Consider the following 24,138-nt stretch of genomic DNA (forward strand, 5'->3'; position numbering starts at 1 on the left):
CGCACATTACAGACTATAGACGATTGTGTGTGTTTTTAACCGTTCAGTTTCAAGAAAAAAAGCATCTGAAAGCGTAACGACAGCATCGGATCTAGCATGTCTACGCAGTTTATTCATGCTTGTTTCTCATTTCTAACAAGTTTGCAACAATGTATACCTGCTCAAGTAATCATCGTTACAGACACTGTTGAAAACACACTTCTCCTTTCCAAGTGTGCGAGCCATTTCGGTGCCCTCTAATTATAGCCCTCAGTATGAGTTCAGGTGTTTGTATTCTCCAAATCCGCTGACTGCGACTTAGTCTTTTACTGTTAATCTCAGCATGAAATGATGGGATAGTGATTAGATTTGGGACGTTCTTAGAAACACTCCATAATATCCAGTAATACAGGCAAGCCGAAAATCAAAGCGTCCATGGAACATTCATAGAGAACAGTTTGGACTTTGATCATCTCAGTCCAGAGATTAAACAACAGAAAGACGCTAGAGCCGAAATGGCTTCTCTGTCCCATATCAAGCCTGTGTTCAATCCATGGGGCGCAGGAATGAAATGAAGTTTTTAGGCAGCGATGCGTGTCATTCAGCATGTGTCCTGGTCCAGTTTTTGTGTGGGGATGAATGCTTGTTTGATACTAGAAGAGCAAAAAATGCAACTTTTATTGGCTAATGGGCAATGAAACTGTGAGGAGCGAGACATGATGGGATATTACTGGACAAGGGGATGGCCCATGACTAAAGGTACAAATACTATCAGACTAACAGTTACTTTAATTGAGCTGAAATGACAGAGTATTTGTTAAAAATAATGCCAAGTTTTTGCTATTGTGTTGTTAAGTTTTGCATAACACTGTAACAAAAATCCACAAAAATTACTAAAATCAATAGCTATGTTTTTATCTACCTATGTTTATGCTAATTTTGAATTGAATAATGCTTGATAGAAATGCCAAAATATGCATTACCTTTAAAACACATGCCCATACTGTATTTGAGTAGGATAACGTCTGTATGCAAAAAGAACTGCATAAACTACAATGGAAAATCCTTTATCAAAAAAATCTCCAGCATGGACAATAAAATGTCATGTGATTTTGTTTTTACCATCTTGTGACGACAAAATAAAGATGTGATGGCATTAATGGACAAGCCAGTAAACGATGACATTCTAAAACATCTGAAATGTTTTTTTTCATTCTTAAATCCCTCAGCCAATGTCCGTCATGAAAGTATTTCTGTATTATTACCTTCCTTAAGTGGATGTACTCCCAAAGAGTGTTCTTACGCCACCAAAAACCGCTTCATGTTGATCGCATTTTGCCTTCGTCTTCTGGGGCGCATGCAATTTATTATACCAGAAAATACATATATTTGGCACCAGTTTGTCAGGAAGTGGCGATTTTGTTCTCCTAAAGTCATTTAATGGAAAAGGTGCATTATTCGCAAATAAATCAAAATCTAATTAACATCTTTGGATGTAAACAAAGCTAATGTAACATCCATGTAGGTCAGCTGAAGACTATACTTAATAGATATCGTTTACCTCGTATTAAACACGAGGTATACATTCAGCCAAAAACTTGTCATGGTGACAAAAACATTATCAACAAAACATTATCGACAATCAAAATACAGCAAATGTGCATATGGCAATATATATTTATCGGTAATGCTTTCTTTTCCATTAAATAATATGAAATAATTGTTGGTTGCAACTTATTAAATGTCATATCGCATATTGAATATTGCATTATACTGACATCACATATCAATGTTGCGGAGCCCAACTATAATACTATACTATAGTAACCTTGCACATAATAAACAGAGTAAAGTTTAAGTGCATTTGGTATCAAAGAGAAGGGCTCCAAGCTTGTGGCCCAAGCCCAGAGTACCCAACCAAGGATCTTAGGCATCCTTAGTACACTGGGATTCATTAAGATCGGTAAATGAGAACACAGAAGCAAGCTGTAGGTTAAATGGATAGCTCACCCAAAAATTTCTATTTACTCACTCTAATGTGGTTCCATACTTTTAACCACTAAACCTCTTTAGTGTTTAACAGAATACGTAAACTCATTTTGAAGAAACCACAGGCTTCCATAATAGAAATATACAAAAAATACTATGGAAATCAATGGTTACAGGTTTCAACATGACCAAGAAACTCAAACAAATTTGTAACAAATAAAGGGTGGATAAATGACGACAGATTTTCCATAGTTTGTGTGAAGTATCCATTTAATCAGCAAAGGAACAGTAACCCTAGACTTAGCTTCCCATGACTGCTAAAAAGCTAAAATACTAAAAGGGGCCATTTCCTCTCAGAACAACCATAATAAAGTTATTACATCTCTCTTGGGCTTTATCATCTGGACTGTACATCTCAATATCACAGTGAGTGAGAGAAATATTAACAGTGCCACAGTTTCATCAAACCATCGACAGAACATCACCTGCTGAGATCAGACCACCTTTCATGTCTTAATTAATGTCTCCAAGGGAGAGTCATTAAATGCCAACAACAGCAAGACCTGCATACTCATTCTGAAATGATAAGACCAGAGTTCAGCCCCTTGAAATCAACAAGTCAATAATGAACGCTTAAGGAGAGTCTCATAGAACAAATCTGCAATAAGAACTGTCTGTATTCTATGACTGTAACCCTAATTGGTATGTGAGCTTGTAATTAGCTTGTAAAACTAATGAACGTGAAAAGGCACCAGCGGCACTCATGGTACGCTACAGTAAGCTTAGCACTGGTGTAGCATAAATGCATCGAAGCCTTGTTATTAACTCTATGAGCTTTGTTGTCTAATGGATATGCAAGCATCCGTCTTTTAAGGCAATAAATGTAACACCTGATAAAGACTCTTTCACAATACATTTTTAGATTTTATTTGTCCTCCTGCGACCCCATAAGGTCTACTTGCCCGGTTCCAAGTGGAATTAGAGGCATCTCCTTAAGAACAAGAACCAAAAATGTGTCAGCTTTTAGTCTATGTTGGAAATTGAGGTCATCAGGGTCACGGCACCAACACAGCCCCTCTGTTGACACTCAAATGATCAGATTGAGATTCAAATCAGCACATGGGAGGCAAGTACACTAACAAGGATACTCTACAGACCAAAGCCTCTTGCTTCAGTTTCCTCAATATCTTGAAGCAGGGACTTGAGAAGTAAGGTTCTTACTAGCTTGCCACTGTTATACTCCCCTTTGGGTCACGGTGCCACCAGAATCAGCCTGGTTTTCTCAGTCAAGTGAGGCATGTGCACAAACAATGATGCAAAAGTCTAATGTTCATTTGTGTCTGCATATCTCAACCTCACTTCCATCTGGCTCATGGGATCACTGTAGTGCTTGGGGATGGGTGTCAAACTCTATAGGACTGATAAAATGATCAGATTAAGAGTCAAATCAGCACATGGGAGGCAAGTACACTAACAAGGATACTATAGATCATAGCCTCTTTCTTCAGTCACTACAATATCTTAAAGCAGGGAATTGTGAAGTGAGATTTATCCACAGTTCTTACTAGCTTGCCACTGCTATACTCCTCTATGGGTCACGGCACCAACAGAATCAGTCTGGTTTTACTCATTCAAGTGAGGCAAGTGCACTAACAAGGATGCTAAAAACTAATGTCCTTCTTGTGTCAGCACACCTTACCCTCCCTAACCTTACTTCCATCTGGGTCATAGGACCAATGTAGTGCCTGGGGATGGGTGTCAAAACTCTAGCGGACTGGTAAAATGATCAGATTGAAAGTCAAATCAGCACATGGTAGGGAAGTACACTAACAAGGGTACTACAGACCACAGTCTCTAGCTTCAGTCACTACAATGTCTTTAAGCAGTTACTTTAGGTGTCTTTAGGCTAGGTTTATCCACAGTTCTTACTAGCTTGCCTCAGTTACACTCAACTCCGGGTCACGGCACCAACAGCATCATGTGCGCTAATAGTGATGCTAAAGACTAGTGTCCTTCTCGAGTCAGCATATCTCAACCTCCTTAACCTCACTTCAATCTGGGCTATGGCACCAATGTAGTGCTTGGGGATGGGTGCAGTCCTGAAGAGTTTAGATCCAACCCTGCTCCAACACATATACCTACAGGTTTCAAACAAGCCAGATGGACTCGACTAATTACATCAGGTTTGTTTAATTAGAATGAGAATGAGAATGAGGTTTATTCGGCAAGTGTGCACAAAAACCTAAGTTTTTTTTTGTGTGTTTTTTCAGAAGCTTAGATACATACATACAAATCAAAACAACAACACAGGACATTTAAAGGTTAAATCTAAACTATGCAGAGCTGTTACCCTCCAGGAACAGTGTTTGAATCCTGCGCCCTAGGGGCTCTACTCGCCTCACAGTGGGATTTAAAATTCATCCCCAAGTAAGATGTTTGTGCACTAGTAATAAAGATGTCAACGCCACACTCTCTAATTTCAGTCACCGAGAGATCTCTTGAGGCCAGTGAAGCGAGGTTTACCTCTACTATCTGGTCTCCATTACACTCACAACTACCTTACACTCTGCAACTATCTGGTCTCCATTACACTCACTCCTTTAAACATAGTCTTCATCTGACTTCTACTTGCTGTGCATGTCCCGGTGTTCAAAGTGTACATGTAGTGCTTTCCTAGAACTCAGTAAAACAAGGCATCAGATAAGGCTATTTATGCTGCACCCTAAAAAAGATGCCTTAAAAGGTGTAGGTTAGCACATCAGAAAAGATGACAGCTAACATGCAGATACAGCACTACTGAACTGTACACAGAGCACCTTGACTTATGTAATAATAAATGTGCCCTTTACTTTCACTCTGATTATAGACTCATAGACTTCTACTATAGATTATTTCATCCAGTTGGCCAGGAATGAGGAAGAAAATGAGAGATGGAGAGACAGACTGACACGCAAATAAGAAAGAGCAGTGTTTGACAAACACAGGAGGGAAATGACACATCGATTTCGTCTATCGATCCTGAGAACTGATGAAGCTCATGCACAGTTATCGGAAGGCCTGCGTTATCCGCAAACAGGTGGAGAGAAGGAGAACCAGGGGGCCTTATCTGTCACTCCCGCGTACTCTCTCTCCCTGTCAGACAGACCTTCCTATATCTGACTCCTACTTTCACATTAAAGATTTCCTTTCCCTCTCCCGTTTGCCTTGTACGGACATTCAAGGACTCGTTTCGCACTAGACCACAGTGATTGTGACTGACTGAGTGACTGACGTATGGACTCTGGTCTGGAGACTTCAGCAGAGCAAAGATTTGCTGATAGCAGGAAGTCAGGTGTTGAGCGTGGCAGATACCCTTGAAAAAGCAGAGAGGACGTAAGGGAAAAAAAGATCACAGAGCACTCTGTGTTTAAAAGGAATAAAATATCAAAAGAAAGACAACGGGGTGGGGGGTTGCTCACGGAATGGGATGGCGATGCCCATTATAAAGGCAGTGTAAATAATCATGCTGTATTAACTGTGTTTTAAATCACAGCTCATTTACGAAGGAATGAAAGGTTTGATCCACCGCTTTGTCTTTAATTCTGCAGATTATGATTTATCACACCGCTTTCACAGACATGCAAATACATGCAAATTCTAAACTACATCCCCCTGCACAGGGTATGCAGTGCTGGAGGCCAAACCGGCAGCCAGAGAAGATGGGGAAGGAGAGAGAGAAGGACAGAGAAAGAGAGTGCGCGTGAGTGGGAGAGATAATGAATGAGAAAATGAATGAAGGAGAGAGTGAGATGAGAGAATCTTTATGGAAAAGCCAAGGGTGAAAGCCGAAAGTAGACAGAAGACAAGTGGCATGGCGCCACCACACTTTACTAAAGTGCCAATGCTGTCCTTAAAAAAATGGTTGTCTTATGCCAGCCTGACTTCAGGCACAATCCGGCATACATAATGTGCCCTTCATGTAATTTTACTGCTGATAGGATGTAGTAACAGTGTAAGACAATGTACGAGTCTGCACTAATGACAAGAAAAGGTTAAGATGACTTCAGTTTAATTATTTATTTATTTTTTAGAGGTATTTCACCTTTAATAGGACGGGACAGGGAAAAGAGGGAAAGCATTAACAAAAAAACCTCAAACTCTGGCCTTGTGGATACTGTAAAGCTATAAGTTGATACTATCCATAAAGCTATTGACGCAGACAAATTTGATTATAAAGAACAACAAAAAACGAAAACAAACTTTTAATTTTAATTTCAGTCAAAAATGTCGATTAACTTCTCATATTCAAAAATTTATAATTAAAATAATGCTCTAATTTCAAAAGAACTCACACTAGGTTAATCACTGAAGTAAATTCTTTTCCAACTAACGAACAGCAAAAAAATGAAGCCGATCAGAATCCAGTTTGCCTTAAAGGGACAGTTCATTCAACAAATGTACGTTTCTGTTTGGAGTTTCTTTCTTCTATTTTCACATAATAACGTTTTGAAGAATGCTGGAAACCATAGTCAAAGTATTTTTTTCATATCATTAATGTTAATAATACCAGGTTTTTTTTCTTTTCTTTATTTTTACATTCTTCTAAATATCTTATTTTGTTAAACAACAACAACAACAACAAAGAAATGTTGATTAAATAGTGAGTAGATTTGTTCTTTTGGATTAATTATCAATAAAAGATTGTGAACATTTAGGCCCAATCCCAATTCTATTTTTGTACCACTACCCCTTTCCCCTGGCCCTTAAAACAGATTGAGGGGAAGGGTTTCAAAATTTACCCCTAAGAATTGGGAGAGCACTACAGCACCTTTACACGTCATCATACTGTATGTCATCGCCATCTCGCGATCGCGAATGTTGTGGTTATTCCAGTTGAGTTATTTATTGGCATTTATCTTCAGGAAATCATTGAAGGCTTATATTATGTTATCATAATGATATAATGAGGCAATAAGATCGTAACTTTTCTGTGCATTTACAAAGTGGCCATATTCATCTATGCAAACACACCAAAAACAACATTAACATTGTAGCAGACACTGTAAAAGGCACATTCTCAGCCACTGGACTTTTCTGAGAGGGGATTGGAGTGTCATCGAGTGTCAGAATGTTCTGAGATTGCTGTGCAGGAGTTATGAATATGGATTATAGATCCAAAAAACAACAAAAACAAAGAAAACAACAGTTTCTTAGACACAATCAACTATTGGCCAGTCAAACAAATAGCTCTGCCCATGAACAAATACCATTGGTTGAGCTAATATTGCTGTGCTCTAAAAAAGTAGCCAGAATAACCATTAGAGATTTGAGCATTTCTTCTGACGCACATTGTATCGCATTGTTAAACTAAAGCATGCATGCACAGTAGCTGAAGTACAGTACACATGCCTGAGCAGCACCAGTGTTTCATAACTATGTGAGAGTGTGAAACAGGAGCAGAAGCGAGCGCCACTGATGTCAGACAGCTCAGCTTCATACAAGCACCTCAAACAACCTGTTAGTGCAACAGAAAATGAAGAAAGCAAGCACGAGGGAGTGCGAGGCGGGGACGAGTGAACCAGAACAGAAGTGTTCCTATGGGAACAGGCAAACGGTGGACCTGATGTGACTGTCACAAACACCCTCCATATGCTAAGAGTCTGCAGAAAGACTCGACTTCATCGCAAGTGAACCCGAGTACTTTGATTCAGGAGAAACAGCAAAAATAACATCAGGGTGGCGAGAAGGTCATAAGATATACAACAGGTAGATCAACGAACTAGTTCAAAAGTCAGACTGCAGGAGAAGCTTTTAGGAGTCATACTTTAAGCCTCATTAGATAAGTTTCAGCTTATGTAAATGATTGCATAATTAGGCTATTTAAAACTGAATTGGATCCATGTGACTGTATTTAAATGTATGTAAATGACATGTAGCGTTGGTGATGTCATATTATAGCAGCACTGAATAAAGCTGATGACACTTTTAAATTATTGCAAAAAAATGATTATTGCTACTTCTATTTCCATTACTATAATTATAGATATTCTTATTACTAATAAGAACAGCTCTGTTGTGTAGACTTTTATATAGTAATATGAAAATATAGTAGGAGTATTAATACTATGTATATTATTACCATCATTGACATTGTTATTATTATTATTGTTATAATTGTTATTATTATTATTATTATTATTATTATTATTATGTTATATAATAGCTGTGATAGACCAAGATGAATTTTTACAGTGAATAATAATTGTAATAACATAACAATTATTATTATTATTATTGTTGTTGTTATACTACTATAATAGTACTATTACTAATGTTAATTATTTATTGTTGTAATTATTATTATTACTATTATTATTATTATTATTAATAATACCTCATATGTGCATATTATATAGCAATATATGTAACAATATAGAAGCAGTAATACTATTAATATGTATATTATTAATTCCAACATCATTGTTATTATTATTATAACTGATGATCTGAAACCATTTTTACAGTGAACAATAATCATAACAACAACTATTATTATTATTATACTACCACTACTACTAAACATAATAATAATAATAATAATAATAATTAATCATTGTTATTATTATTAATAATACCTCTACTGTGCACTTTATTATATAGCAATATATGACAATACAGAAGCAGCAATAATACCAATATGTATATTATTATTCTCATTGACATTGTTATTACTATTATTATTATTATGCTATATAATTTGTATTTATATCATTTGTTTATATAACTTGTGACAAACTCCGATCTAAAGTTATTGTCATAGTGAATAATAACTGTAACTAACTAACTAACTTCATTAAGTTTGACGCAAATCATGCAATTCCAAAAATGAACTGATCCCTAACATGTGTAATTGATGGTGCATTACAAATGGAAGCATTGAGATTTAAAGCTGATCAAGAAACAGGACAAGCATTACATAACAGTAAAGAAGAAAGAGCAGGTGAAACAAAGATGGATAACAGTGGGAAAAGCAAGGACAGAATGAACGCTTAGTGCTTCATAACATTTTAAAATGTCTGCCGTAAGAGGTCCTGCTGTGAAACTGCAAGGTGCACATTCAGGCACAAAGATAATGACGATGATGATACATCCTTGACAAAACTAGCTGACCTGTCACTCAACGCTCCCTATTTGAACTCTTGACTCACCATTTTCTGGAGGTACTTCTCTTTCCGGATGTCCACCATGACCATGCCTTCTTTGACCAGACCCAGACCCACATCTTCTTTAGTGTCTGCGAACTGGAGCGTGACCTGCGGACAGACGCTGCCGCTGTACTCCACATTCAGCAGACACTGTGTGTTGTGGATGTCCCTCACCACACTGTCCACGGCATCGGCACGAGCGTCTTCCTGCGGATGGGACAATCATCAGATCATGGTACATAACAGGATATATTTTCTAATATTGCTTACAAAAAGTATGGATGCTAAAAAAAAAATTGGAACAAAAGGATATTGCTTAATCGCAGCATTTATACCTGATGCACTCTCAATCTCTTTCTTTCTGTAAGTTCTTTTTTACACGTTCTTGCTCTTTAATAGGTAGTTTTAAAACTAGGGCTGTACAATTATTAAATTGCCAATGGACCTTTTCCTTATTTCCAAAATTCTCTGTAGCAAAAGTCCTCCTACTTAGGTAAACGTAGGAGCAGTAAATGGGAGAGTAAAGCAAATATATTTTTACAATCCCATTTGCTGAAATTTTAAAAGAAAATCTTCATTAAAAAAAATGTAATAACTGCTGATAACAGTAGCCAGAAGAGAAAATCAGGTCAAATTTACTGTCCTGTCCACATGCTCTGCATTTCTGCCTCGCACAAGCAGTAATTTCATGTGGTAATCCGGTAAATCATGTATCGTGCCTTTTTAGCAAGTGACATTTTAAAAAAATGTATTAAAGCATATTCGATTTATTCATGTTTTAAAGACACAGAAGATCATTTCTGCTGTTTTTTAATGCGCTCAGCCTTAAAGACGTGACTTTGTAAAGTCACCTTTTAAACTTCAAATGTGCCTAAATGTCCAATTATGTGTCAAAATGTGACACTTAATAATTATTCACCATCATTAACCATCAAGTGTTTGATTTGATTTATTTCGAACAGAATATCATACACTTAAAACAACTAAACTAAATCAGTAAAATGTTTTTGACATGGTTTTAAAAGTGTAGTGTTGAGAATGAAAATCCATGCGCAGAAACATTTCAGCACCGTACGGCTCTTAAAATGACAGTGGCTATATTCCTGTTGCCGACTGTGCTTAATAATTACAGTATTTCATGATCGATAAAATTTACAGGTGTAATAGCAACCTGATTTACAGAAATAATGAAAAAAAACTACAAATTTTAATGGCAATATTGACCAAAATTGACCAAAAATAATAGTTTCCCATAATGGAATGCCAAATGTGTCAAATAATGCTAAAAAAAATGCTAAATTTACAGTAAACTGCTGTTATCATCAAGATTAGTAAACAAATAAGTAATGAGCTATGACGCAGTTTGGCGGCAAGCAATCAGAATGTAGAAGTCCGCCGCTTGAGAGGATTCCAGAGAACTGATTGTTGATGATTATTTCGGTCGCCTGATTTCCAATTATTTACAAGAACACTTACTTACAAGAACATACATTTAAAAAGTTAGTGGCGAGTTGATGTGCATTAATGCTACATATATTATTTTATTCTTCTTAAAAAAGCAGGAATCTCATGGTAACTATAATGACAACTCAAAATAGCATTGCTGCTTCAGAATATTTCAGACATATGGACACATTTGGATAAAGTAGAGCGAAGCCACACCACATGCAACATCCAATATTTTCCAATGGGCAATATATAATTTTGCGGTATCAAAACTGGTATGGAGTATCAATATTTTTCAAATTAAAAATCTTAGAATCATATCAAAGTTAAAACTTTCAGTATTGTGAAAAGATACTTTTCAGCTAATTTCCCCAACACAAACACACAAACAAGCTTACTGATGGACACTCCAAGGTTCTCAGTGTGCCGATCAGACGCCATCGTTCACACTCTCCAGCTCATTCATCACCCTTACACGCACTGAAGCGCTGCGATAATGATAAATGCAGATTGGCAAACAGAACGGATCAAAATACCTCCACACCAACACCATGTTTCACAAATGTTGGACGCACGAGGTGAGAGATACAGATCTGATGTTTCGCACTCTCAGACACACACACACTCACTCTAGTGAGCCAAGCTAGTCTCCATGGCAACCTCCAGCATGCTCCCCTCGGGGGGCGTTATGGTGGGGTTCGAGAAGCAGAGGCCAGTCAGAGCCACAGAAAACACACAGAGAGGGAGAGAGAACACCGCAAAGATGGACACCGTCACTTATCAATTGTGGTGACATGATGAGACGCCTACGCACATACACAAACACACACCTACTCACACAAACATACACCTACACACACACACAAACAGACCTTCTGGCAAAGTTTCTCTCATGCAATTTATCAACACACAACTAGAGCTTGAATTGGAATATAATAATAGTTGCAAACATTGTTATATCTCATGACCTCAATATATGGATATTTCACTAAACAGCATTGAGTTGCCTGAAAGTAAATCTAGTATTATTTAATAATCACATTATTATTTCAATATTTAGAATATGTCAATATATAAATGTAAGAAAGATCTAATGTGTATTTATTAATTTATTAAATTCATGTCATCGACATTGTTATTATTATTATTATTAATAATAATAATAATAATAATAATAATATCAAAATACCTCATTGTACAGTATGAATAATTATTTAAAATATTACACGGTTAGTTATTTTGCAAGCATTAATACATTAATATTTTTCCATGAACCATTAAAAAAACATTTAAGCAATTTTTCAGCATACTTATTTTCTTCTGCAATAAAACACATTATATAAATATCGTGTATAACTATTATGTAAATCGTGCACAACTGAATTATGTTACAAAAAAGTAAACCCAGTATTAAAGTCTGCATGAACTGGAAGTTGCTAAAAGGTTTTTTTTCACTGTGTTGATGTACTTCCAACTGATATCAAACATTCAGTAGGGGGCGGGGCTTCCTAAATATGTAATTAAGTAATGTGTATTTATATAGCCCACTTATCATGAGATGGGGGTCTCCCCCCTTCACAACCAGTGTGCAGCATCCACTTGTATGATGTGACTGCAGCCACAGGACAACGGCGCCAATGCGCTCCCCACACACCAGCTATACATGTTGTGGAGAGACAGTAATAGAGCCAATTTGGTAGATGGGGATGATTTGGAGGCCATGATGGAGAGAACTTAGCCAGAACATCGGTGTTATACCCCTACTCTTCACAAGAAGTGCCATGGGATTTTCAATTACCTCGGTTTAATTTGATCTGAAAAACCGTGCTCACTGACAGTATAGTGTCCCCTTCACTATATTGGGGCATTAGGACTCGCACAGACTTCCAACAGCAACCTAGTTTTCCCATGTAGCGTCCCATCAAGGTACTAACCAGGCTCAGCCCTGCTTAGCTTTAGTGAGTGGCTGCAGGGTGACATGGCTGTGGCATTCCTTTTGTGTATCATTCTCTCAAAGCATACTCTTGATTGAAGATATTGGTATATAATTGTACAAAATACTTTTGTTTCAGTGGATTAACTAAGCACAGATTAATGATTCAACACTGTTAACTAGAAAAACAAACATTGTAAATGTAGATTTCACCCAAACTTTTTTTGCGTAACTATAATATAGGTTTGTGTTAAATATTCAGCATATAGCATCTATACACAAAGACATGAACAAATACATTCATATTTTATGATTACCAGCCAGTTTATTTAGCATTCTGGAATGCAACGTCCCACTGCAAGATATTATCATACTCTACAGAAAAAATATATATCTGTGACACATTGTGTCATATTCGAAACCATCATGACGTGACTCATAACTCCTGCCTTTTATAACCTGGATACGATTCTATCTACAAGTGTGTCCTATAGGAGCCGTTTGAAGGCCACTCTGCGTGATGAATCACTAAGAAGTATGTATGTGTACGTGTTTGTGCGATAACTTACATCCTGCGGGACCTGAATGTAGGCAAACGCGTACTCTGTAGCCTGTGGAGGAAGTGTACGCGTGCTGAAGGCTGGAGGAAGAGCTGCGAGACGCGTGGAGGATAAAACCTCTCTCTGAAAGCACAAAATAGAGACACATCGTCACACTCTTGTGTTATAAAACAGACTTCGTACCTCTTTCATACACCGACTGCCTGTACAAGGTCCTCATTAAACGGAGGAGGTGTGAGTACAGCACGGCAGATAAAAGCTAAAGTCAAGGATAACGCTTCACTCCTCCACATGCCACACTCAAAGCCTGCAAACACAATACCAGAGAGATGATTCGCTCTCTGTCGGGTCGCAGTCGAGCGCTTGTGGTCATGTGTCTTTAGTGGAGAACATGTGAACGCAGCGGGCTAAAGAGGCTGGTTAGTATTGAGACAGTGCAAAATGATTGTTTCGGCTTTGAGAGTGAGAAATGCAGGCGGAGAGAGAGAGAGAGTGAAAAATGGGGAAAACAGACAGAAGACAGATGAAAGTACACAGAGAAAGGACTGGTTTGTTCTTTGCAGGGGGTTTTGCAGCAATACTTTAAAAGAGGAGAAGCTGGAAATGCACACATGGCGGATCTCACTGTTTGGACATCTAATGCTATAAAATTATGTCTTTGTTTTTCTATTAATGTGAGATTTATACCCAGTTTACACTGTTTAGAGATGTTGATGGAATCACAAGCAGATGAAGGACATGAAATGTGCATATGAACGTTTTTATGAATGAATCATGAATTATCAAAAACTTTGTATAACTATTCTTTCATTCTAAACGTACCAAAATAATAAGCAAAATATTTCTTAGAATAAAGATTAATAAAGCTAACAATTATAAATGGCTTTAATTACTAAAAAACACGTTAAAACAATAAAAATAATTAAAAAACAAAAAAATCTAAAAAAATAAGTTGATTAAAAATAATATAAATAGAGCTAAATAATATTGCAAAAAAATGTTATCATGTTTCATATCATTCGATATTGATAATTTTTAAATAATTTTTTAACAATCCATTAAGGAATATTATGATTTTTTTTGTTATTTATAGTCAAAACCAAAAGTATTTAAACAAAAAAATCTGCTCTCCTTATAATAAAATAAACATAAGTGTTAAAGAGACTCAAACTTATTAATTAAAAAATCAAAGTGTTTGCAACGGTAAAGGGAGCACAACATCTCTGATGTCTGAATGATACAGTAAACCTCAAACTCTGTAAACAATACAATAATGATCATCAAATCTAAGCTTTTAAATAAAGGAACCAACAATTATTATTCAAACACATACTCCAACATTACATATTGTGAAGTGGAATGAATACATTATTGGCCTTCCTTACAAGGAGTGTGCTCAGCAGCTGCATTTTAATAAAATTATAATCGCACCAAAACTTCTTACTGAACTTATTTTTTTTTATAGTTATTGACAATGATGTTCTGTCAATAAATACAGACAGGGCTTTACATAAACTTTTTTGATCACCAGCCACTGGGGCTAGTAGATTTCCAACATTACTAGCCACTTGCCATTTTAACTAGCCACAATTTTGTTGTTTGGAAAATATATTTGATATAAATAAATGTTACTTTGACATGCTAAAATGACTTGATTTAGATGTGGTGTTGTCCCAGATCAGCAGTTACTACACACAAATGGTTCGTTAATCTCATATTAAAGAAATGTTATTGTAAAGGATGATAATTAAACTATATTTACAAAAATAACTGTAAGCAAAAGAAAGCTGGTAAAAACATACCATGAGTGATAATGAAAGGATGATCACGTGCCTGAGAATAATTAAAACGAAAACAGTGACTGCTGCTGTTGCTTACAAATATATTTATTTTTCAATCTTGAGCTCTTAAAAGCAGCAGGACTGTGGGTACATGAGCATCGTTTTTTGTCTAGTCTTTCACAGAGAACCGATCGCAAGTGAACTGAATAAAAGTGCAAGTAAACGGGAGCACGCGCGCTTTAAACAGTCGCGCGCATCACATCACCTGAGTGCGCGAGTAATCATCCTCTCATACGGTATTCACCTGCTTTGTCTTGCGCGAACACAGTTATTGTTTTCAGTAGTGCTGTTTCCCTGAATACAGATACCGATTTTAATTAATCCAGCTCTAGATATAAATAAACTTCACATGAGAGATAATGTACAGAAATTATATAACAAATAATCATATAAATAAAGTTTATTTTTATTTTTATCTTGGCTAGAATAAAAGCAGTTTTACATTTAAAAAAAAAAAAAAAAAAAAAAAACATTTTTGGGACTTCCCTAATTACCCTAAACTGCCTAGTTAACCTGATTAACCTAGTTAAGCCTTTAAATGTCACTTTAAGCTGTATAGAAATGTCTTGAAAAATATCTAGTCAAATATAAAATATAAATATAAAATATTTATTTATACAAAAAAAATTTAGCTTAAGAGTTTTCATTTTGTATTGCTTATTGAAAAACTATGGCCAGCTTTCAAAATCTGCTACTTTGTTTACCGTTTGTTCCTAGATGGTCTTGTTATATGAAATCTAAATCGTTCCACATGCAGTACATCGATGAACAGGAAATGGGAAGAAAGGATTAAACAGACATCTTAATAGGGCATTTAAAGAAAAATCCATCCCTCATGTCAATGTGAGAAGGAAATAAACTTTGATATTACACCAATGCTCTTAAAGTGGGGGTTAAAACAGACAGAACAAAGCAAGGGAATAAAAGAGAGTCTTTAAAGAGAACAAAACAGCAAGTGCATAATCTAATAGCAAGCCCGTTGTGTGAGATGTACTCAATCACATGACCACCTGCATCTTTTCTCTTGTGCCGACCTGAAGCCTTCTGCCCCAGGCACAAAAACAGCAAAGCATGCCGGGTACTGAATCACTCAATCTGCTTTTGAAACATACTAACAGTATTTTCCTGGCAAAAAAAACACATTTATTTAGCAGATTTGGCTGTGATGTTATGGGAAGGAATAGTTTTCCACACATGTGGCACTTTGACTGATGGATTCAGAGCTGGCTTTTGAAAGCACATGCAGTATCTGAAACATTTCTGAACATTCATCAGTCAGCGGCTTTCTAAAGAGACACAGCACTACATGCAGATTATGCAAGCGGATACTCACGTTTCCATAGTCGATGTAGAACACGTGAACCTTTGCTGGAGATTCCACTTTCTCAACACGAGCTCTGTACCTATGAGAGAATAACAGAACAAAGGTTTTAGTTTCACTGCTGATTTGAGGAGAAAAGTTCATCCATAAGCACTGGATGTAGACACTTGGATGTAGAACTTCTGAAAATAATAAATTTGGCTTTCATAAAAAGCAAAACTTTGGTTCCCACCAATATTCTGTTCCCAAAAAATTAGATGAAACCACATTGGGCATTTTTTGGGCCGATCACCAGGTCTGAGTCTTTACCTTAGCTTTGCATAAATCATTGAATCGATTTAGACCATTAACATCTCAAATCAAAAAATGTCAAATGAAGAGTTCCAGATCATTTTACTTAAGTTTCTATTTTCTAGGTCGATATGAGTAGGAACTATACTCTCATTCTGGCGCAATAATCTTAAAACTGTGCTTCAGCTTGCGCAATGATATTATGCAGCACCCTTAGTTACCTAGCAAATTTGTTTTCTAGAAAATAGCAACCTATTTTCCATCAGCTTTTCATACACAAAGTAACTAAAAAAGTGTTAAGATTCAAATGGTTTATTATTGAAGCTTAAAAAATAAATAACAACAAATGAATGAGATGCTAATGGTCTAATGGTCAATGATTTATGCTAAGCTAAGCTAAACGGGATCAGCTAAAATGATTCGAAATTGGTCAAATATAACCGTTTAACTCTGGTTAAATGAGTCTATTTCCAAGATGTGTTCATTTAAGCAGCCTAATTTGATCAATTTAATAGAAAATCCCAACTTAAAACAGCAAAATACCGTTTTTCTGCCCCTTACTATACAGTACAGGATTTGTATGGGTCAGAGATGAAAGCTAATCTCGCATTCATAACCTCACGCTCCAAGCAGCCTCTCGTATTCATAAAGAGCAGTTCAAAGCTCTGCGTGACACCTCAAACACAAGAGAAGTAGTGAAAGCACAGTTTCCATTCTCATCTAATCAAACCGAGACATCCCGACCCACTCGAGACCCCCTGTCCACTACAGACCATCTACTTACGCTTAAACATCTCAATCAAACCAAAACCACCGGCTGATCCGGGGACCCCCACTCTCAAAAACATCTTTATGACTGATTTGGTCTGTTTAATGAGCTCTCGCTTCATAAAATGACTCCGTCTTGGTGCATTGTGGGAAAACACAACCCCAGGAGCTGATTGGCATATAGAGAAAGAGCCAACATGACAACATGCTCGGGAAACAAGAAGCCACTTCTCAGATGCACTGAACTATAAAGGGAAAAACTTGTAAACAATTAAAGGAGCGATTCTTAGGAATGTTGTCGGGAGGAGCTCGACTGACTTTTTAAAAGTGCGAGACGACATCAACAAAAACACCAGCAGATGCTTGAATAATGAGTCGTCCCACTGAGGATGCAGCCTGTTCAGAGTCTACAAGAGGACAATAGAAGCTTCCAGACTCCCTAAAGGACAAAGAACTCATTAGAGCAGTCCAAGGTCCAGCAATCTAGGCCAGATTACTGATTTTAAAATGTAAGCTAACCAAAAAATAGCCCTGACTAACAGATGGTTGACTATAAACCTGTTTCAGCAGTGAATATGAGGTTAAAGCAATCCATTTGAAGGCTGATAAAGGGGGCTTTTCTGCTTTTAAGCCTTATTTACTAGTCACCTTATTCGAAACCAATGCTGCCTCTGGAATCACTTACTAAAAGTGTCTTGTTAAGTTCAAATATCTTCAAACTCTCAAATCAAGAAGCTTTTTCTGGACAAGTAGAAATATTGCTTTGCTTTTAAAAAATCTGTCAAAATGAAGTGAGTTTTTTTCTTAAAGGTGCCATATACTGTATTGGTTTATTAAGTTAAATAGTTCTCTGATATCTACATAGCAGGTTTAAAGCTTCGGTAAGTTCGAAAGATCTCCAGAAACGGTTTTATAAGCTCATGTATTAATCCATAAAATACCAATAGAATCAGAAGGTCCATGATTGACCATATAAGGCTCGTGTCATGAATATTAATGAGCTCTGCTCTGAGGTGCCATGTCAAAGTAAACACAGCCCGGAATTTTCAACCTCTGAATGAACAGATGACATGAGCAGAGTGTTTGTTAAAACATATGCATCAAATTTCACAATAAACACGATAAATTAAAGGATGTACAGTAACTAAACATACCTTATGCCTCTTCAGAATGGAAATCAATAAATGTATAATCTGTAAATCTTGCAATGTTGGGGGGGGGGGGGGGGTGGGGGGGGGGGTCATGGCCCGTGAGTCTCATCAGTTTGTTTTGTCGTCTGATTGGCCCGTTGTCAACCGGGGGTTTTACACTTGTTGAACTTGCATGAGGACGAGGAAATAGAGGAATCTGAGGCTCACAGTATGCCCATATCCATTTACAAATCTTCTATTATTCTACTATGACTTGGTATACCCAGATTTCCATTATAGAGCACCTTTAAAACAAGCTCTATAATTTGCCATTGATTTATTTTTTAAATTTAAAAAAGGTATTTATTTGACAGCCCATTTGCATATTATTAAAAATATTTTTAAAAAAAATAATAATTTACTTACCTTAGTATTTTTTTCATGTTCTACATAGAAATGTGTGTGTTATAAATTAAATGTGAAAAAAAGAGCAGAGAGTGGACTTATAAAACACTACACAATCCATTCAAAATAATTTTTGACTACTTCTGGAAGTTGAATGTGGACGATTTACACCCTTTTTACACACATTACCGACTTCTGACCGGAAATGGGAGGACAAATGTACATATTTTTCCAAAGTAGTAGACATTGCATCTACCATTTTCATGAACAAATGACATTTTTTGAAAATACTACAATCTTTTTTACTAAAAGAAAAGTTTCTTAATGGTTCTGTCTGATAAAGAGTCAGTGTGCTCGAAACTTTACATGCTTTGTGTTAGCTTTTTAATTTCATAAATTGGTAATGTTGGAGCTGTGGTGCTGCTGCCTTGTAAATATTTTTGCACTTTTTGCTGTTTGGCTGAGTGCCCATTTAGAGTGATGTGTGTGCTTTGTGCATATTTTCCACCATGAACAATTGACATTAATGCATGCTTAAATTTCTGCAAATCGTTCTTTACATTGCTAAATGATTTAATGACAAATTGAAAAAAAAAAAAATAGTTGGGTTGATTCATATATTTTGCATCAGCTATTGACATGCACAATATTGTCATTATAACAGTTTTTTGTTCACCCAAAAATGAAAATTACCTCATCATTGATTCTCCCTTGTGGTTTTAAATGTTTATGAGTTTCTTTCTTCAGTTAAACACAAAAGAAAACATTTTGAAGAATGTTAGATGCTTGGACAACACATCGACTTCCATAGTAGGGGAAATAATACAACGGAGTTCAATGGGTCGCATCAACCAGCATTTTTCAAAATATCTTCTTTTGTGTTGAGCAGAAGAAACTCAAATAGGTCAAGGTTGAGTAAATGATGAAATAATTTTCATTTGTAATTATTATATAATGCCAATATGAATTATGTATAATAATAGCAGTCATCTAACACTCATTTGAAATCATCATTAAATATTAATGAAACGAAAATGAACCTTAATGCAATCTTAAGCTAATTTCAACAAAGATATTCTGATATCTAATCCCATTTAAAATAAATGTTTTTATGAGTGAATATTTTTCAATAACCAACATTTATTACTTTTCAGCTATCTAACATGAAGATAAGTCTAGCTTACATGAAGCATCCATTCACCTGCAGCCCACACTTGCCACATCAGCAAAACCAGACCAGAACATCCTGCATAGCAGCTCTGACAAATATTTCATTACACTTATTTATTAAAAGAAATTAATAAATGAAAAGCTCTCGGTTTATTCCAGGAAACTCAGCTTTTACTGCAGATGCCATTAGAAAACCTTTTTTTCCCCTCTTCATCCTCTTACCATTCTCCGTCAGCAAACTTTGCGATGCAGAACTCCCCTCTGCGTGGAGCAAAGGATCCTTCCACTGGAGGCTGGGCTGCAATCTCTCCTCGCATGCTCTCCATCAGGTTCTCCAGCTTAGTACCTGCAGGACAAAAACATTGGATATTTATTTCTTCATGCATTTATGTTTTAATGCTATATCAATAGCTATATACATGGCAACATATTCAATACATAATAAAAAAACAAAACTTTTTTTTAACCCTTGTGAATTGTTAAAAATTACTTCCCTTTTGTTATATTAGTGGTGCTTTTTGCCCCATTAACCCTATTTATAACAACATTTTTATAATGAGACATATATAGGCCATATAACTCCAGAAACTAAGCTTTTTTGCACTGCAACTGATGATTAACAGCAAAGATTACAAATTTGACATTACAACTCTCAAAACAGGGAAAAAAAAACACCAACAATAAACAAAACATAATATGGCATCATGACTTTGCAATCAAAAAATGTCATTATAATGGAAGACAATGGGGCAAAAACAGCCACTCGCATAACAAAAGAGTAGTAAATTTGATTAGAGTCTAGTGTTTATTTATTTTTTTAATTTCAAAGCATTTTTCCAAAATATGCGTCATATTTGTCATCAATAATCATTTCATTTGCTGAAATACAGAGAAAGTTGTGGGCAAATTAAGGCTCAAAATCACCTCAGAGTGGAAGAAAACATCTTCAAAAGCACAAAAGGGTTAATAAACAAGCATTGTACAAAAAAAAATAGAAAATAAAATATAAAAATATGATGTTAGGTCTTTCAGTTTGGGTCGGTGAAAAATAATTAAAAATTCTTCCAGGTGACACTTTCATAAACATTTCCTTTAAAATATTTTCTATTAATACATTCTATTAAAATCTGTTTCATAGTCAAAATATGTTTTTGCACAATTTATGAATTCTTTTCTCTTCGTCTTTCAATACATATGAGTGGGTAAGTCTAGAGAGGCCAATTGTACATCTTGTATGTCGAAATGCTAGTTATTTCTTTCATTTACTAATGGACCCACTTTATACAATTTGTCATTTGTACATTCATCTCATCTCATTTGCCATTTCTCAATATACAGATTCAAAGCAGATTTGACATCAATAGGTATGGGCTGATATAAGATTGTGACGGTAAGATAACCTTGGATAAAAATAAAACTGTTTCACTGTATAATGGTAATTGTTCTTTTTCAATGTCTGGGTAAAAAAACAAAACTTTTTCCTTCATTGAACACAATATATTTTATTTTAAGAAACATTTAAATTATTTTTTGATGTGGAGAGTCCTTTTGAGCCCTAAAAAAAATAAAATAAAATATAGCCAAAAAATAAGTAAAAAAAGAACCGCTACATATACTGTAGTTTAAACAGAAAATTTTGTCGGTTTTAAAACCTTGACTTTTCCAAACCTCAGTAAACCTTACCGCGTTATTGTCCCATGCCTAGACATCAAACTAAGAAATTTTACACTGTTACTTCCAACTTTATGGCTTCCTGAGCTGCTTTATCTACATGTTTATTTTCAAATAATCCCATACAGCTAATAATTCAACAAAACAAAGATCATATCAAAGCATTCTTTGTTTAAAGAGTAAAAAATATTGCATACACACACAATCATACATACAGTTGAAGACAAACTAATTTGTGTGTAATTATTTTGGATAATTAACAACTTGCCTAGCTAACCTAATAATAATAACAATAATAAACGTAAAAGAATTACCATTTTATTCATTTAATTTCCTTCAGCTTAGTCTCTCATTTATTAGAGGTCACCACAGTGGAATGAACCCCCAACTATTCCAGCATATGTTTTACATAGCATATGCCCGTCCAGCTGCAACCCAGTACTGGGAAACACCCATACACACTCACACATGCACTTATACACTACAGCCAATTTTGTTCATCCAATTCACCTATAGCGCATATCTTTGGACTGTGGGTGAAACCGGTGCACCCGGAGGAAACCTACGCCAGCATGAGAAGAACATGCAAACTCAACATAGAAATGCCAACTGGCCTAGCCAAACCAGCAAACTTCCTGCTGTGAGGTAACATTGCTAACCACTAAGCCAGCATGCTCCCATTAACATTTCACAGGATGGCTTATAATTTTACATTTAACTGCATGCAATGTCCACATAAACACTCAGGTAAGCTCCATAAACAACACATAAGTGACTTGATTTGAATCCACATTTCTGAGAGCCAGCATACTAAGAATGATTTATTCCACATCAGTCTGATTTAAAGAATTGATACATTTACCAGCAAGTGACCATCATTTCTCCAACAGAGAAGCCCTGACGGATTTGGAGTTGGAAGAGCATAATATTTCCCTTGTTTACCCAAACGGCAGCTACTAAATTACACTCATTTTGTTGACAACCCGCGTCAATTGAATTTTTGTCAGGCCCGGGGTCTGTTGCAAATATGGGAACGGTATTGGATTAAGACCCACAAATCCTTGCTGCTCCAGCGAACTAGACGCCGCTTAAGGGGAGGAACGCGTGACCCAAGCCAGCTCTCAAATCAACCGAAGGCCAGTAAGGTTTTAATATATCAAAACGACTCGAAAGGTCTTTCTAATGAGAATGTCCACCACAGATATTTACGTTTTTTTTTTTTTCTCTCTCCTCACCGTTCTCCAGCAGCTGTTCATTCCTCTCAACAACAGAGCAATCAGTGTAATCGCTGAGGTGTGGGGTTTGCTGGGGTACGGAAATGTGACAAAACGGTCTCACAGTCAAGCATGAATGTTGTCGGAGGAAGAAAAAAAAAAAAAAAGAGCAAGAGCTGTAATGTGCGACAAACACCAAACATCCCTCTAGGAAAGCTGTTAAAATAAGCTAACTAATGGGCCCCGTCTTAAGCGGCTCATTTTCACCCCCCTGCTTCGACGTCACTAGGCTTATTATGATAATTGTTCGCCAGCGTTGGAATATTTGCATGAATTAACTGAGAAAGCGGGATAAAGAGCAGAGCGAGAACGTAAATCTACAGTACGTCCAAGCAGCCTTAAGCCTACAAGCGGCTAATTAGCATGATGCCAACTCAAACAGCGTGCGAACGTATGTTTGTGTACGTGTGAGGGGTGCAGGGGGTATTTAATGGCGGATTTCCAAAAAGGGGTGTGGCTTACATGGCCTATTTAATTGGCTAACGCACCAGCGTGCTAAACGGTTAATTAGCACATATGGGAAGACTGCTTGTAAATGCTAACACACACACACACACACACACACACTTCTCAGCTGATCCTCACACGGTGGAGATATTAGCGGCGTTTTGAAGAGGCAGCAGTTTTTGAGAAGTTAAAGGGAGGGGATAGAGCGGTGTTTCTGTGGCTAGAGTAGCGTGTCAGATGACAGCTGAACGTGCAGCCTTGATTTATTAAAGTAATTTAAAAAAAGTTTTTGCATTTTCTTCCAAGGCAGCAGGGCAGTGAGAGTGTTTCCCCTAATTCGTTCATCCATGCCCCACTTCCAGCACTGCGAGAGCTCTCTAAATAATAAATAAGGAGAGGAGGGGTGTCCTCCGTACGGGTTATAAAGGTTTAATGGAGGCGGCACATTTAACCCAATTAATCCAAGAGGCACTCAATTAGAACGCATGGACCGGGCAGAGAAAACGTCTTTATTATAGACAATGGAAGCTAATTAACATGAATGCACTGGGCTTATAATACATGTCAAAGAATACAAACCTCACTCCAAACTCTGTTGAAGAGATAATTCGCCTCCAAATGAACATTATTTAATTACGCTCATGTCGGTTTTAAAACCCCATGCTGTTATTTTTAAATCAAACTGTGAAGATGAATCGCTGAAAAAACCTCCGCTGTTGCTCTCAAATC

General features: G+C 36.5%; 1 protein-coding gene across 2 annotated transcripts in view; it reads right to left on the minus strand.

The window, feature by feature from the left end:
* Positions 1 to 24,138, minus strand: part of snd1 (staphylococcal nuclease and tudor domain containing 1) — a 297,588-nt gene that overhangs the window by 8,626 nt on the left and 264,824 nt on the right. For both annotated transcript variants that reach the window (NM_182865.3, XM_087246093.1), the window contains exons 19-22: positions 20,240 to 20,363; positions 16,266 to 16,335; positions 13,101 to 13,214; positions 9,156 to 9,359 (exon numbers count right to left, since the gene is read on the minus strand). In NM_182865.3, coding sequence (NP_878285.3) covers positions 9,156 to 9,359; positions 13,101 to 13,214; positions 16,266 to 16,335; positions 20,240 to 20,363 — 512 coding nt within the window. The remainder of the gene's footprint in view (positions 1 to 9,155; positions 9,360 to 13,100; positions 13,215 to 16,265; positions 16,336 to 20,239; positions 20,364 to 24,138) is intronic.

Source organism: Danio rerio, chromosome 4 (genome assembly GCF_052040795.2).
Source record: "Danio rerio strain M-AB ecotype USA chromosome 4, GRCz13ab, whole genome shotgun sequence".
NCBI lineage: Eukaryota > Metazoa > Chordata > Actinopteri > Cypriniformes > Danionidae > Danio > Danio rerio.